At 41.7% G+C, this 16,808-nt stretch overlaps 1 protein-coding gene across 17 annotated transcripts in view; it reads right to left on the bottom strand.

The window, feature by feature from the left end:
* The window catches only part of SYTL2 (synaptotagmin like 2), a 153,850-nt gene that overhangs the window by 54,259 nt on the left and 82,783 nt on the right, over nt 1-16,808 (bottom strand). For all 17 annotated transcript variants that reach the window (XR_007156179.1, XM_047877297.1, XM_047877301.1 and 14 more), the window contains one exon: nt 13,013-13,517. Coding sequence is in view for 16 of the 17 variants with exons in the window: in XM_047877297.1 (XP_047733253.1) it covers nt 13,013-13,125 (113 nt within the window). In the remaining variant the exon portion in view is untranslated. The remainder of the gene's footprint in view (nt 1-13,012; nt 13,518-16,808) is intronic.

Raw genomic sequence — 16,808 nt, 5'->3', positions numbered from 1 at the left:
CAGGCAGGAGGCAGGCAAGATCAAATTTATGGTAGGAGGGGGACAGGGAGTAGAGGCAGAGGCACAGCCAATTGTGCAGTTACTGCTTTCAAGGGTTCCATGATCACTCATGCTCACTGAAAAGCTAAAGCCTATAGAACAAAACAAATGCAGCCCTAAAATCTTCCTAATTTACTCACTTAAAAAAACACTGTTCTACTTAACAAGTCTTTTTTTGTTCATCGTGATAAGTGTATTCTTTAATTCTCATCCCCTATTTCTCCCACCACCACCCCCCCACATCCCCTCTGGTGACCATCAGTTTGTTCTCTATAGTTAAGCATCTATTTCTAGGTCTCTTTTTTCTTTGCTCATTTGTTTGTAAATTCCACACGAGTGAGATCACATGGTAGTTGTCTTCCCATGACTGACTTATTTCCTTTAGTATTACACTCTCTTGCTCTATCCCTGTTGTTGCAAACAAGATTTCTTTCTTTTTTTAGTGGCTGAATATATTCCATTGTAATACACACCACTTCTTCTTTATCCTTTGCCTATCAGTGGACAGCTGGGTTGCTTCATAGTTTGGCTGTTGTAAATAGGTTGTAATAAACATAGGGGTGCATATATCCCTTTGATTCAGTGTTTTTGTATTTTTTGGGTAAATACTTAGTAATTTGATTACTGGGTGGTAGGGTAGTTCCAGTTTTAATCTTTTGAGGAACCTCCATACTGTTTTCCACAGTGGCTGCACCAGTTTGCATTTCTACCATCAGTGCAAGAGGGTTCCCTTTTCTCCACGTTTTCACCAATACTTGATGTGTCTTGTGTTTTAATTTTCACCATTCTGACAGGTGTGAGGTGATGACTCATTGTAGTTTTAATTTGCATTTGCCTAATGATGAGTGATGCTGAGCTTGTTTTCATATGTCTCCTGGCCATTTGGATGTCATCTTTGGAGAAGTGTCTGTTCATGTATTCTGCCCACTTTTTAGTTGAATTATCTGTTTTTGGTACTGAGTTGTATCAGTTCTTTATATATTTTGGATACCAACCCTTTATGTCATTACCAAATATTTTCTCTCATTCCACAGGTTGCTTTTTAGTTTGTCTCCTTCACTGTGCAGAGCTTTTTATTTTAATGTAGTCCCAAAGTTTATTTTTGCTTTTAATTTTCTTGCCTTAGGAGACATATCTAGAAAAATGTTGCTAGGGCTAATGTCAGAGAGATTACTGCCTATGCTCTATTCTAGGATTTTTTATTATTTCAGGTCTCACATTTAGGCCTTTTAATCCATTTTGAGTTTATTTGCATGTATGGTATAAGAACGAGGTCTGGTTTTGTTACTTTGCACATGGTTGTCCAGTTTCCCAATACCATTTGCTGAAGAGTCTTTTTTCCCATTGGATATTCGTTCTTCTTATGTTGAAGATTAACTAACCATATAATTGTGGGTTTATTTTTGGATTTCTTTAATATTCCAGTGATCTATGTGTCTATTTTTATGTCAGTACCATACTGTTTTAATGACTCCTGCTTTGTAATATAACTTGAAATCTGGAATTGTGATACCTCCAGTTTTGTTTTTCTTTTTCAAGACTGTTTTGGCTATTTGAGGTCTTTGGTGGTTCCATGCAAATTTTAGGTTTGTTTTAGCTCTGTGAAAAAAATGCAGTTGGTATTCTGATAGGTATTGCATTAAATATGTAGATTGTTTTGGGTAGTATAGGCATTTTAACAATCTTTATTCTTCCAACCTATGAGCATGGAACATCTTTCCATTTCTTTGCATTGTCTTGAATTTCTTTCATCAGTGTTTCACACTTTACAGAGTACAGATCTTCCACCTGTTTGGTTAAGTTTATTCCTAGATATTTTACTGGTTTTGGTACAGTTGTAAATGGGATTCTCTTCTTTTTCTTTCTTTTTTTTTTTTCAATATATGAAGTTGGGATTCTCTACTTAATTTCACTTTCTACTGCTTCATTGTTAGTGTATAAGAATTTGAGGGATTTCTGTACATTGATTTTGCATCCTGCAACTTTACTGAATTCATTTATCAGTTCTAGCATTTTTTGGGGGGGGATATTTAGGGTTTTCTAAATACAGTAACATGTCATTTGCAAATAGTGAGAGTTTTACTTCTTCCTTGCCAATTTGGATGCCTTTTATTTCTTCATGTTGTCTAATTGTTGTAGTTAGGATTTCCAGTACTATGTTAAATAACAGTGCTGAGAGTGGACAGGCTTGTCTTGTTCCTGACCTTAAGGCAAAAGTTCGCAGTTTTTCACCATTCAGTATATTGGCTATGGGTTTTTCATATTTGGCCTTTATTATGTTGCAGTATGTTCCCTCTAAACATACATTACAGAAAGTTTTTATCATGAATTGGTGTTCTACTTTGCCAAATGCTTTTTCTGCATCTATTGAAATCATTATATGGTTTTTATCCTTTCTCTGATTCATGTAATGTATCATGTTGATTGTTTTGTGAATATTGAACCACTCCTGCATCCCAGAAATAAATCCCACTTGATTGTGGTGTAAGATTTTTTTAAATATAATTTATCATCAAGTTGGTTAACATACAGTGCATACAGTGTGCTCTTGGTTTGGGGGGTAGATTCCCATGATTCATTGCTTACATACAACAGCCAGTGCTCATCCCAACAAGTGCCCTCCTCAATGCCCATCACCCATTTTCCTCTCTCCCCCATGCCCACCATCAACCCTCAATTTGTGCTCTGTATTTAAGAGTCTCTTATGGTTTGCCTCCCTCCCTTTCTGTTTATAACTATTTTTCCCCCTTCCCTTCCCCCATGGTCTTCTGTTAAGTTTTTCAAGTTCCACATATGAGTGGAACTGTCTGTCTTTCCCTGCCTGCCTTATTTCACTTAGCATAATACCCTCCACTTCCATCCACATTGCTGCAGATGGCAGGATTTCATTCTTTTTCATTGCCAACTAGTATTCCATTGTATATATAAACCACATCTTCTTTATCTGTTCATCAGTTGATGGACATTTAGGCTCTTTACATAATTTGGCTATTGTTGAAATCACTGCTATAAACATTGGGATACATGTGCCCCTATGAATCAACACTCCTGTATCCTTTGGAGAAGTTCCTAGTAGTGCTATTGCTGGGTCATAGGGTAGTTCTTTTTTTAATTTTTTGTATTGTTGGATTCAGTTTGCTAATATTTTTTTGAGATTTTTACATGTATATTCATGAGAGATATTGGCCTGTAGTTCTCTTTTTTTGTGGTGTTCCTATCTGGTAAGGGTGATACCGGCTTCATTGAATGAATTCGGAAGTTTCCCTTTCTCTTCTATTTTTTGGAATTGTTTGAGAAGAATAGGTATTAACTCTTCTTTAAGTGTTCGGGAGAATTTTCCTGTGAAGCTGTCTGGTCCTGGACTTTTGTTTTAGGGGATTTTTTGATTATGGATTCAATTTCATTGCTGGTAATTGGTCTGTTCAAATTTTCTATTTCTTCCTGCTTTAGTTTTGGTAGGTTATTCGTTTCTAGGAATTTATCCATATTTTCTAAGTTGTCCAATTTGTTGGCATATAGGTTTTCATAATATTTTGCTACAATTGTTTGTATTTCTGTGGTGTTGATTTTATTTGGGTCCTCTTTTAGAGGTTTATTAGAGGTTTACCAATTTTGTTAATCTTTTCAAAGAACTAGCTCATAGTTTCACCTGTTCTATTGTTTTTTTTAGTTTCTATGCCATTTATTTCTGTTCTAATATTTGTTACTTCCTTCCTTTCATTGGATTTGGGTTTTACTTGTTCTTCTTTTTCTAGTCCCTTTAGGTGTAAGGTTAGGTTGTTTGAGAGATTTCTTGCTTCTTGAGGTAGTCCTATATTGCTGTAAACTTCCCTCTTAGAACTACTTTTGCTGAATCTCAAAAATTTTGGACCATTATGTTTTCATTTTCATTTGTTTCTATACAATTTTTTATTTCTTCTTTGATTTCTTGGTTGACTCATTTATTGTTTAGTAGCATGCTATTTAACCTCCAAGTATCTGTGCTCTTTCCAGATTTTTCTTGTGGTTGTTTTCTAGTTTCATAGTGTTGGGGTCAGAAAAGATCCCAGAGTCAAGCCCCTATTTTTAAAGTTACAGGCCTTAAGTCCCACTGGTTGTAAGAAATCACATATTCAGGTCCCCTCAATTTCAAAGGCAAATATTATGGGAATTCATCCTCCATTTTATGGGTTCCCTGTGGGAAAGTCTGTTTTCTGCCCTTCTTTGTGCCACCAGCTTCCTCTGCACCATAGATGGCCCTAATCCACTTCACTCCCAAACTGGGCCTTCACTCTTCCTACCTTATTCATTGTGGCCTCTTCTCCACCATTTAATTGTGAAGTTTGTTCTGTCCATCGTTGGGTTGTTTTGTGGGTTATTTATACCGATGTGAGTGTAATCTGGTTGTATCTGTGAGATGAGGTGGGCTTAGGGTCATCCTACTCTGCCATCTTTCTAGCTGACCCTATACCTGACAAGTCTTTTAATCTCTACATCTCTCCACCCATCTCAGTAAAATGAGAATCACAAACTCCAGAGTAGAGCAACAGAATAAAGAAGTATTAAAGCCTTAAGCAGACTTTGAACTTTTGGGAGGTAATGTGCTACATAAATCCAAGAGGGTTTATGATTGTCATTCAAGTTAATATGCACCCTTCCTAAGTAGCAAATCAAAATGTCTTAGCCAGAGAACATTGTATGATGGCCACACCAAGGGGGTGGCAGCAGGGCTGTGTGTGAGGGTTGCACACTGGCATGCCCAGGAGTGGAGAAAACAGGAGGGATTCTAGCAAGTGCATGTCCTCTCTCCAAGGGTGCCTGGAGTGTCTTCCTCCCAAGAGTTCAACTCTCTGCTGGAAGTTTCTCTCCTCTCCCAGTTACCTAGGAAGAAGTGACCCCATCCCAAACATGTCCAGTTACGATAAAACATCACCAAACCCTGACAGAAACAGTCATCACTTTATGGTTTTGAATCACCAGGGAGGTCATGGTTCTTATCAAACATTTCTAATGGTTTCCAATTGTCTGATGCTTTTGGCAAAGCAAACAATCCTCCATGGGCTACTGATGGAGCTTTTTTGGCTTCTCCTCCCAAAGGACCAAGTTTGAGTTCAATTCCAGAAGAGAGAAGTCCTTCTAGCATTCCCTGATTACAAAGTGAGCAGGTCTTGTACTCTATATATCCTTATTTGGTATCTCTGGAAAACGGTGGGTATTTATTCAGTGCTTGTGGGGTGAAGGAATATCAAATAAGGCCCCTGACCACCTGGCTTCAGACTACCTTTTCAGATTCATTTTCCAGCATTTACCTCCAGACTCTACTCGCCAGTACTCTAGATTTCTTATTATTCCCCAAACTGCTCTTTCTGATCTCCATAAACATTACAAGCAGAAAGTCCTGGCAGAAAGATTACAAGGTTTAGACTCTCCCAAACAGGTCCAAATCCTTGTTCTAACCCTTCCTATATGCTACCTGGGCAGGTTACTAAACCCCTTGACACTACAGTCTCTTTGTAAAGAGAAGGAAAATAAGATCTACTCTGTAGGACTTCTAAGATGATTAAATGAGGTGTTTACCTGAAAGCACCCAACAGTGCCTAGATCTTGGTAAGAGGCCAATAAATGTGAGGATATCTTTCCTCACTTCTCTTCGCAGTACATTGGTCCTTATCCTTCAGATCCAGCTCATGCACCACCTCACAGGGGAAGCCTTCCCTGATTGCCAAGACACCTGTGAGCAGCTTGCCCTTCCCCCAGGCTCCCACAGCACTGACCACATCATGTTCCAATGATCTATTTGCACATCTGTCTCACCCACTACTCTGTGAACTCTGCAAACACCTTGTAGGTGAGGACAACATCTTAATCACCTTTGTAATGCGAGCACCTCGCACCACGCCTGGCACAGAGCTGATACCCAACAACTGTGAATTGAGTGAATAAAGAACAAATAAATGCTCAGCAGCCACCCCAGTCTGAGTCAGGCAAGATATAAGAGAGATCCTGTCACTGCTGGGCTTAAGTGAACCATACCCAATACAATGGCAGTGGTGGGTATGGTTCACTTCCCCTGATGAGGCAGGACATCTCACTCTTGAGGGAATGGGAAAAAGCATGATGAAATATGGCATCAGCCATCTTCCTGTTGAAAGAGACCACAAACCCTCATAGCATAACAACTCTCAACTCCTCTTCAGGTTATTTATTTACTTATTTTTGTTGTTCAGCTGAAACGTACTCTGTAGTCATCCTCGTGCAACTCTTACTCTGCTCCTGCCTGAATGACTGTCTGTAAGCCCTAATCATGCTAAACTTTCAGTGTGCAATGAACACACACCGTGTGAGTCAGGCTCACTCAAACACATTTGCCCCTGGAAAGGCTGGTAGCCATTACATTATAGAACGAGGGGTGAGTTTGTGGCTTAAGTGGCAAAAGAGTACGAAAAATTTCAAATTCATTAAGTGCCAATAATGTCTTTCCTAACATGATAATCACTGCTAGGTTTAATCAGTTTCCTTTTCTATCTTAGTCATTTGGAATATCCTATAGATGAATACATATATGTGACACTAAATCCCAAGTTTTACAAAGATGTAGGATCATTAAACAAAAATTCCACCATCTAGATGATGCTATTAAAATCTTCTCTATCAGCCAGGTTGATGTCTCATTTTTCATCAACTCTAATTGTACCAACAAAAATGGCATTTGATTCTCTAATTTTTATACCATTGAGTTGAAATGAGAAAAAGATAAATTTTTCGGATCACAGTTTTCATTGCTTACCATCCTCTCCACACATGCACATTGTGCTTAGCAGAGAGCTGAGGATAGAGAAGATGCCCACTAAACCCCGCTGGGCTGGTGGGCAGAGATGAAGATAGAAGAAAAGCACTCAGCCCATGAAGCACACTGTCCTGCTGGCCTTCCAGGCAGAATATGCCCCTCATGCCCCCCTCCTCTGGCTAATACATATAAAGCATGCGTTTTGTACTGGGCCCCATGCTTGGCACTTAACATGCATCACCTATCATCTCATTTAATACTTACAATTTCACCATGATGTACAAAGAATTTAGTGAATTATAAAAGACAGCCATCTTGCCTCCTCTGCGTGCTGAAGGCCATATCTATTCATTTGTTCATTCATTAATTCATTAATCCCCTATCATGTATTAGCCAGATGCTTGGAATTGTGCATTAAAAATTCAATCTACAGCCCTAAGCACCAGTCTCAACTCCTGTGTTGCAGAGTGTGAGCACTTCCAGAGGAAAGTTGGAAAAGCAGTGACACCCTCCAGTCCAGCCTCAGTATTTCCCTCAGCTGATCCCCTGCTCCCCTTTGTATTCACACAACGCACCCCAGCTTCCAGTGATTCATCATTAGGCAAAGGCTTACCTTCACAGGCGGGACTTTCATGATGTTATCTAGTCAACTGGACAAGAAACAGCAGTCTGTCCAGAAAGGCCCACTGGCCCACTCCCAGGCGCTTTTTTTTTTTTTTTTAACTCCTCAGTATATTCTGGACAAGGCAGTTAGACTATGTGATTTGAAAGTAGTCTGAGGCCAGAGAGGTTAGAAGGTTTGCCCAAGGTCACACAGAGCCAGGACCAGAAGCCATCCAGACTCCTGGCCAACACTGTTTCTGCTACTCCATCCTACCTGAGAAAGCCAAACATGATTTTGCTAAGATGGTCATCACACTTCACTTTTTCTACAAGGGAATTCAACCTTTGATAGAGAATCTGAAAACTAACACATGCAAAAATGAAATAAATTGCAAATGCTCCATGCAGAAAATGAGAGGAAACATGTGTCCCTTGTGTCATGGACACATCATAAATCCACACAATCTGCTGAGGCAGCACAGCATGAGGGAAGGAAGCACAGGCTTTGCAGTTTGATGAGCAAGGCTTCAATCTTGCAGGCGCTTAACCTCTTCTACCTCATTTCCTCACTGTAAAGCAGGTTTAGCTATACTGTTATGTAGATGAAAGGGGAAAATATAAGTGAAGCTCAGTATACAGTATAGTTCCTTAACAAATGTTGGTTCCTTTCCCCTTTGCACTGACAGAAAATACCCCAGAGGTCCTGGAAAGCAGTTCTTCAATGCCAACTGCCTTCCCTTAAAAAACTAGGTCTTAGGGGAGCAGCTAAGAATCATAAGATGTGGTCGCGGTTGAGATGTTATCTATGGCAAGAACGCCCATCACTGTAGATGTGGTTATGTATGCACAGGGGTGGGGGTGTGGTGCTGGTGGGGTACAGACGCACATGGGCAATGGTTTCCTGCTGACAGTATGACACAAAGCACAGGAAACACCACCTTTAAAGTGTCTCATTTCCAAACCATAAAAGACTAAAATTACATATGTGTATGTGTGATGGTGTTTCTTAAAATGAAAAGGGAGAGAAAAAGAATCCATCCTAATGTCTGCTTCACTGCTGGTCTGTGAAATGGCTCTAGCTGGTAGTTAGGGAAGCATGCTGAGTATACATGCATGGTAATGACTGAGCCCAGCACTTGTGACTGTAGGCAGAGAGGCAGCATGAAACACAGTTGTGGTGGCAACAGTCACCTGGAACTGTTATCTTGTAGCTGCATCCTGAGACATCACACTGGATGTTCCCTTGGGTTCAAGTCCATGCTCTACCAGGTACAGGGATTTGAGAACTGAACACTTTCCCTGTGTGACACTCATCTTTCTCATCCATGAAATCATCCACAATGTCTTGAATGAGCTTGGAGGTAAACAATTTGAACCCCTGGATATATTAGGAAAGGCAAACAGATTTCAGTTTGAACGCAAAATCTCACTTACAGCCATGCTGAAAAGGATTCTGAGGCAGCATCTGGTCTTACTGGGCAACAGTGCTCCAGTCCATTGTCTTTCTAATGATGTCTTGTCGAGGTTATTATTAGAATTATATAATTTATGTTTCTAAAGCCACATTCCAAGTAGGAGAAGGACAGAAACTGCAAAATCATGTTAGGGAAACAAAGCTGAGATTTTTAATTTGCAACTGATAATCCATTAAATGGACAAAAGTCAATTCCTTGAGGGCTGGGACCATGTCTTCATGACCCTAAAATTCTCTTCATATCATTGTCCAGAGTAGTTCCTTATACTTAATAGATGCTCAATTAAGTTTCACTGCATTAAATTATTGAGATTTTTAGGAGTGATTTGCTCCTAAAGAGTCAGACTACCAAGCATAGAATTTTGACCTATTTTAGAGGTAAAAGCAGAGTGGGGAATAAGGGAATCGAAATGTATCCATCACTTCTCATGAGCTAAGAAGATTAAGAATTATTTTACTTAATCCCAACTCTAATCCCTTGAGTTTGGTATTATGGTCATTCCCAGTCTCTGGGTTAAGGCTCCGAAAGGTTAAATAACTTGTCCAATGAAGTATGGTTGGTTAGTGGTAAGGAGAGGATTGAAACTCATGTCACTTTTGACTCCAAGGTTAAGCAGGGGAGTTCTTCCCTATTCTTCTGAAAGAATAATACCAACAATTTTGACCCCAATTGAACACGGATGCTTTACGAACATACTGAACTTCACTTCAAGCACTCCAGAGTATCTGATTATGGCTACAAATAATAATTCACAGATAGACAGTGCTTCACAAATTAACAAATGATTAACAAATGACAGTGCTTAACAAATTGCAAAGGGCAATAATACCAACATGGGATAGAGGGAATAGCACTGGACCAAGAGCTTTTCTTACCATAGCTTTGGCAATGACTAGCTGTGTGACCCTGGGCAAGTCACTTCCCCTCTCTGGACTTTACCTTCTTTGTCTGTAAAGTAACCAATATGGACCAAAAAAGCTCCTTTTCAGAGCTATCAGGCTATATGGAAGGCTGACAGAAGAGTCAAAGACAAACAGCTGGAGAAGAGCAAAGGAGCTGAAAAGCAAAAGCCCATGGAATAGCATTTTCAGAGACCAGAGATCTAGTTCCACCAGCCCAGAAGCAGAACAGCCTCAGACCGATACCCACAAGGCCCTTTACCTCTAAATCAAAGAAGGGGCCACAGCACGATTCTCTTTACATGAAGCAGTCCAGGCTATGGGCTGGGCCTCTTCCAGGGTCTTCAGACTATCGGCCTCATGCTCACCTGCCGCCCCCCCTGCCCTCCACCCCCACCCAGCTGTAAACCATCACTCCTCCCCAGGAGCAGAGTCCTAGACCTATCTGTGGCCAAGTCAAAATCAGGTGCTTGATGTCTAACTCAAAACTCCCCCAGAATGGTGGTGGTATACAAGGCCTGACTGACACTTGATTTTTTGCCACCCCAAGACTTCTTCCTATCAGTTTACAAAAGTGGCAGCTGCTGGGGCACCCTCAGAAATGGCGAATGGAAGGGGCATCTGCAAACTCACCACTACCAAGGGACTCATTGCATTGTTGCTGCAGCTGTAGACTGGCTGGTACCAGAGGATATGCTCACACCCCTTACCAAGCCCAGCTCCAGACAGAACTTTGCATGTTTTGAGGATTTTTCCATCAGCCACTGCAGATGTCTATGAAACACCTCCACTCCACTCACACAGAAACACACAACTATGCAGAAGACTCAGCAGCCTGCAATCCCAGGGGCCAAGAACATTTAGAGTCAAAGGTGTTCAGCGATCTGGTTTTCACAGTCCCCATATCCTGATGTAGGAAGAAGGGCCCAGTGCAGCCTTTGCTCCTGTGCTTTCTTTCCAAGTCTCTCTGTCTTGTCTTCTGAGAGGATAAAGGAATTCCCACTATGCTTTAAGAATCAGCTAATATTGGTGCCTCGGATTCTGTGTCTCCCTCTCTCTCTACCCCTCCCCTGCTCATGCACTGCCTCTGTCTCAAAAATAAACAAACATTTTTAAAAATATTTTTAGGGGCGCCTGGGTGGCGCAGTCGGTTAAGCGTCCGACTTCAGCCAGGTCACGATCTCGCGGTCCGGGAGTTCGAGCCCCGCGTCAGGCTCTGGGCTGATGGCTCGGAGCCTGGAGCCTGTTTCTGATTCTGTGTCTCCCTCTCTCTCTGCCCCTCACCCGTTCATGCTCTGTCTCTCTCTGTCCCAAAAATAAAAATAAACGTTGAAAAAAAAAATTAAAAAAAAAAAAAGAAAAAAAATATTTTTAAAAGAATCAGCTAATATTGGGGTACCTGGGTGGCTCAGTCGGTTAAGCGTCTGACTTTGGCTCAGGTCATGATCTCATGGTCCGTGAGTTCAAGCCCTGCATCGGGCTCTGGGCTGACAGCTCAGAGCCCAGAGCCTGCTTCAGATTTGGTGTCTCCCTCTCTCTCTGCCCCTCCCCTGCTCGCTCGCTCACTCTCTCCCTCTCTCTCTGTCTCTCAAAAATAGATAAGGATTTAAAAAAAAAAAACAGAATCAGCTAATATTTTCTCTGTGTTGCCCTCACTCCTTATTTTCAAAATGGGTTTAACAGTCCTACCTTGCCAAATCTCAGGGTTGTTGTGAAGAAACATAGGATACCATTCATGAAGGGGCTTTATAAACTGTAATGGGTAAAGGATCAGTGCTACCAAAAGGCTCTGAGGGAAGATTGGTGTAAATCCCCTGCCCCACCCCCCCATAAAATGCTCACAGCACCTCACTTGCTGAGAATGGAGAAAAGCACCCCTTCCAGGTGCACAGAGCACTACAGGTGACTTGTGGGGAGGCACATGCCAGGTAAAGAACCCCATTCTCACACTCCGTATCTATTACCATCACAGCTCTGTGCCCTTCCTACCTCAAGGCAAAACAGCTGCCCTCTTAACCACAGCCAGGTGCCAGGATGGCCTGTCTGCAATTGTCTTCTCAGGGAGGGGAGGTGGAGTTAGTACATGAGTACCTAAAGACCAGAACGTGACTCTCAATCCTGACACCTATGGGTTGTATGAGCTTGAGCAAGTCACCCAACCCGTGCCAGCTTCCTCACGCATCAAGTAGGCATAGTTGTATCCCACCGTGACCCACTGCCAACTGCAAAAGAATGTTTGGGCTCAGAAAAATGCCCTTTGCAATCTGTTCATCACTGTCATTTGTTACTTTGTGAAGCACTGTCTGTCTGTGAGATATTACTATGAGTAGCCATAATCAGATACTCTGGAGTGCTTGTAGTGAATTTCAGCATGTTCACAAAGCATACACATTCAGTTAGGGTCAAAATATCATTCAAATAAATCCATTATTCATGATCCTGTGTCCCAGGAAATAAGAACATGGCTTATGCTCCTTTTGGGGAACTCCTGGGACAGTGATTATGCAGTTAATACTATTAACTTACACTCGGGAAGCCTTTCACTGTCTTCAAAGCCCAAGGTTACACAGGTGACAGATGGCTCGAGCTGGGCTCAAGCCCACATCTTTGACATCCTGGTCTCATGTTCCATCTACCCCGCAGGTGAGTGGAAAGCAGTAGGAATGGTTACATGGAACATTTGGGTTCCTTTCAGCAAGAATAGTGTGTCAAAGTTGCCATTCCTTCTTGTGAGACACAAATGAAAAACTGGCTCAGTGAGAGCCAATTTCAACTGCTGCTGAAACCAATTCAAACATTTCTGAAGGTATGCAGAAATGTGAGCTACTTCTCAATTTATTTTCTTTTAAAAATCTTAGGAATTAAAAAAAAATTCTAATTTTGTCCATGATTCCTTTTTTTTTTTAAAGTGGTTATAAATATGCACACATTCAAATATACAGATGTAGATGTATGTATGTGTTTGTATATACTTCATTTTAAATTCAATATTTAATAAATTAAAGGGGTTTAGTTTATTAAGACTATTTCTGGAAAAAGTCCTAAGGAATTAGGAATTAAGAGACACTAAGAAGGAAAAAAGTCCCATCCTGGAAGTAAACCTAAAATTGGAACCTGTAAGTTCAGGCTCCAAGTCAGAACTACCACTTATGCCTGAGAAAAAGAGGTGTCCCATCTTCTGACAGACTGTCCCTCCTTCCCCCATGCCCGAGGACCTCCTGGCCCCTTACCTGACTCTCTCCTCTTCCACTCTCTTCAGAGCAGCGTCCCTCTGCAGAACCTTCATGATGGCTTCTTGCTCCTCCTCGGTCAGGAAGCTCAAGTCAATCATTTTGAGACGCATACACAAAGATAATAGCAACAAATCCGGCTTACAATTCTCAAAGCAAAACAACTATGACTGTAGTTCAAATGATTAAAAGACACAAAAATTAAGTGAAATAATATCTTGTTCAGTTCTGCAACAAAAGTCTTGTGTGTTGGCTCAGCTAAAGTTTTAGGTGACTGATTGCAAAATCCTCCGTACCCTCTTCACCGAGGAAGTGGTGGCCTGTGGGACAAGGTGGAGAAGAGGCTCTCAGAAGGACGCTGAATTCCTTGCCAGACAGGTCACTTGTTCCTACGGTGGCATTCCTCCTCACACTCCCACTCTGGACCAGTTTTAGACACAACTGATTCTCCTTCCATCCAGATCATCGACTTGAGGAGAGGCAGCAAGATCCGAGCATCACCTACCTGGGGAATCATGAGACAGTAAACACCAGACAGTGAGAGGCAGTTCCTACAAGCATTGCTCATTATTACAAGATTTAAAACATGCCTGGGGAAAGAAAATGACCATGTGAGATGGTCTCTGAGATCAGGGAAACCAGTTCTGCCAGCTTCCTGAGCAAATGGGTCATGAAACATGCTTCAACTCAATTCCAGACTGCCAAGATGGAGAGCACACAAAATGCCGATCGACGTTTGACAACTGACTGAGCAAAGGAATGGTCGCCAAAAGGAGCTGGTTCTCTCTCTACAAACTCATGGGATGCTAGGCTAAAAAGTCATGCTCAAGGTCCATAAGACCAGGAAGACGTGATCAGCTGTCAAGTGATTATGGATAAGAAACTAGACGTAAAAATTCACAAATGCTCACATCTTCATGAGTAGGAATGTTGCACCAGAATATATCTGTGCTCTGTAATGACAGGTAGTGAGCTAGTATCAGGTTAAGGTACTTCGTGCAAGAGTGGAAATTGTTATTCTTCACCCAGTCCCACCTCTAACTTTGCTGAGTCTAGAGCAACTCACCAAGCTTGTCTCTCTTCATTTCTGAGGAGAAAATACCTGTGATGTGTGTGTACATAAACTGGGGAAAGGGAGATGCAGAATTTCAATCTCCACCCCCCATCCAAAATGAGAATTTTAAATAGGACTCTGGGTAAGAATCCTATTTTCTTTGAGGCAATTCAAACCCACGTGCAATGGGAAGGTGACACGAAGAATTCCATAGCCGTCTGGGATTTCAGAAGCCACCTACTTCAGGATTGGGGCCCTTTAACAAACACCGCGCTATACATACGGTAGACACTGAAAACCAGGTGTTCAGTAAGTTTTAAAGAAGTCTCACTGAAGAATAAAATAGAGTGTGTACACGGCTGAGTACTTTTTATGAGTAAGTTCTTCGCTTTGGCAAAATAGAACTGCTGAGAAGCGCCCCTTCTGCCACTTTAGCAAGCGAGCTCTCACTCTGCGACTCAGATTTCTTCTCATCTGCGCTGACTTGCCCATAGGACAGCCCTCAGAGGTTGTAAAGACTAAGTGAAACGTGAACAGAAAACAGCACATATCTTGCATCCTCTACCAAAAATAGCTACTGAAAATACATTCTAGCTTCCTTTCTGAGTTCACACTTTTGTTCTATCCCTCTGAATAAGAGTGTCCTTGATTATATAGTTTCCTTTTCTCTTTTGTATTATGTTTCCTTCCCAACTTCCCCATGAGGTGTGGACTTCATGGACAGATACTCTGATGACCTTTGTTTTAAATTCCTGTAGCTCTCTTCATATTGCCCACAGTGACTACTCAAAAATAAACATTAAGACACTACTTTCTTCTCTCTTTTTAAAATTTGCACTCATTTGTACAGGTTAGAGCCTACTTGTTCATCTTGGAGACTACTCATCCTTCAGGGTGAAAGTTACCAGTTCCAGGAAGCCTTCCCTAATTTCCACAGCCAGAGTTAAAAGTAGATTCACTTATGGCTCCTAACTCTTCACTCCCTCCCTGAAATAGCCATGCAACCATGTTGCCATTAGAGTAAGCAGAGTATTCATCCCTACCTTCCTAATGTTGGGCTTGACCTGTGACTTTGGTCCATGGAATGTTACAAATGCCATACAAGCCTGACTGTAGATGCTCATGTGGTTTGCCTTGGCTTCTTACAGTCCTGCCATGGGCTACAAGAAGAGCTGCCACAGGTAAGCTACTGCCCTTTCAGTCTGGGTCCCAGAAAAGGAGGTATTGGGACAAACTAGAACCTGACCCACCTTAAGGCCACCCCAGCTGACCTGGCGATATGGGAAGAAATAAATATTTATTGTTGGAAGCCACTCAAGTGTGGCATTGTTCTAGAACACTTCTGTAGCAGGAGCCTAACTAATACAAAAACTTTCTTCTCTCTATATACACTTTCACTGTTGTAACTATGTGTCTTCCTTCAGCCATTCCCATTTGACTGTGAGTCTCTGAATGTGAATAAGTAAATGAATGAACCTAATCCAAAAAATACAAGTTTGCCAGGGGATGGCTATCCTTTCATGCAGAATAGCTTCTTTCATGCATAGGAACTTCCTTAGATCTCACAGGCTACCAAGGAAATGAATTCAGGCCACATTCTGAGAACCATGAACACTGCCATATGGTTCAATGAGAGACTGTTTTTAAATCAATAAGTGGGGGACAGGAAGAGGACAAAGGAGAAAAACAACTCAGGTTGTCCAACAGTGGTAATTGGCAGCATTGCTAAAGGAGGAAATGCTGGTTTCCACACCTTCATGTACAAGCTAACCAGTGCTTCTGTGTAAGAGCTTCTAAGGGTTAAAGGTTTTTCCTAAGAATGGACTGTTAGTGAGACAAAGAGCAAAGTCTTCATTTCACAGACAAAGGAGTGAAGCACTGGAACCTTCGACTCCTAACTGGGTAAGACGGCATTAAAGCTCTTGGATGGCAATCAAGACTCTTCAATGCCAGGTGCTTTCTCAATTCCCAGTATTCTGGATGGTCTCTACCATGGGAGCTAATCAAGCATTTAATTCATTCATTCAGCAAACACTTATTGAGAGCCTATTATGTGTCTGGCACTAAATAGAGCAATAAGTAAGACAGACAAAAACTTCGAGTCCCATGGAACTTACATGGCACTTAGAGGAGACAACGATAAAACGAAAAAGGCCTAGATAATTAAATTATGTAACAAGGTGATAGCAGAGAGGGGAAGGGGGGAGCTGGAGTTTTAAAGAGAGTGATTAAGGTTGGTCTTGCTGAGAAGATGGCATCTGAACAAAAACTTGACAGAGGCGAGGAAACAAGCAACGCTGGTAGCAGAGGCTCCTGAGGTGGCAGTGTGTCTGGAGTGTTCAGAGAACAAGGAAGCTGGTGCCAGGACACCAGAGTGTGCCAAGAGGAGGACAGGATGGGAAAGGTCAGAAAGGAAGTATATCGGACTGTATTCGGCTTTGCATTAGCACTATATGACTTCTGGCTCTCACTCTGAGATGGAGCAGCACTGAGGAAAGGCAGAAGGAAGGAGAAGCAAGTATTTACGGGGTACCCGTAAACACCTGGCACTTGACATATATCATCTCATTGGATCCCCACAAAGATCTGAGGCTGGTGGTTTGGGATCTGTGTGTTTAGATGAGGAGAGTAAGGCTCAGAGAGGTGTTGGCCACCAAGCCTGTGTGTGGTGGGGCTGGTAGCTGTCAACAGCTTTGTCAGATTAAGCTGCCCCGATACTGAACTCTCCCTTAATTCTCCCAG

Source organism: Prionailurus viverrinus, chromosome D1 (genome assembly GCF_022837055.1).
Source record: "Prionailurus viverrinus isolate Anna chromosome D1, UM_Priviv_1.0, whole genome shotgun sequence".
NCBI classification, from domain to species: domain Eukaryota; kingdom Metazoa; phylum Chordata; class Mammalia; order Carnivora; family Felidae; genus Prionailurus; species Prionailurus viverrinus.
This window is presented reverse-complemented; position numbering and strand designations above follow the sequence as displayed.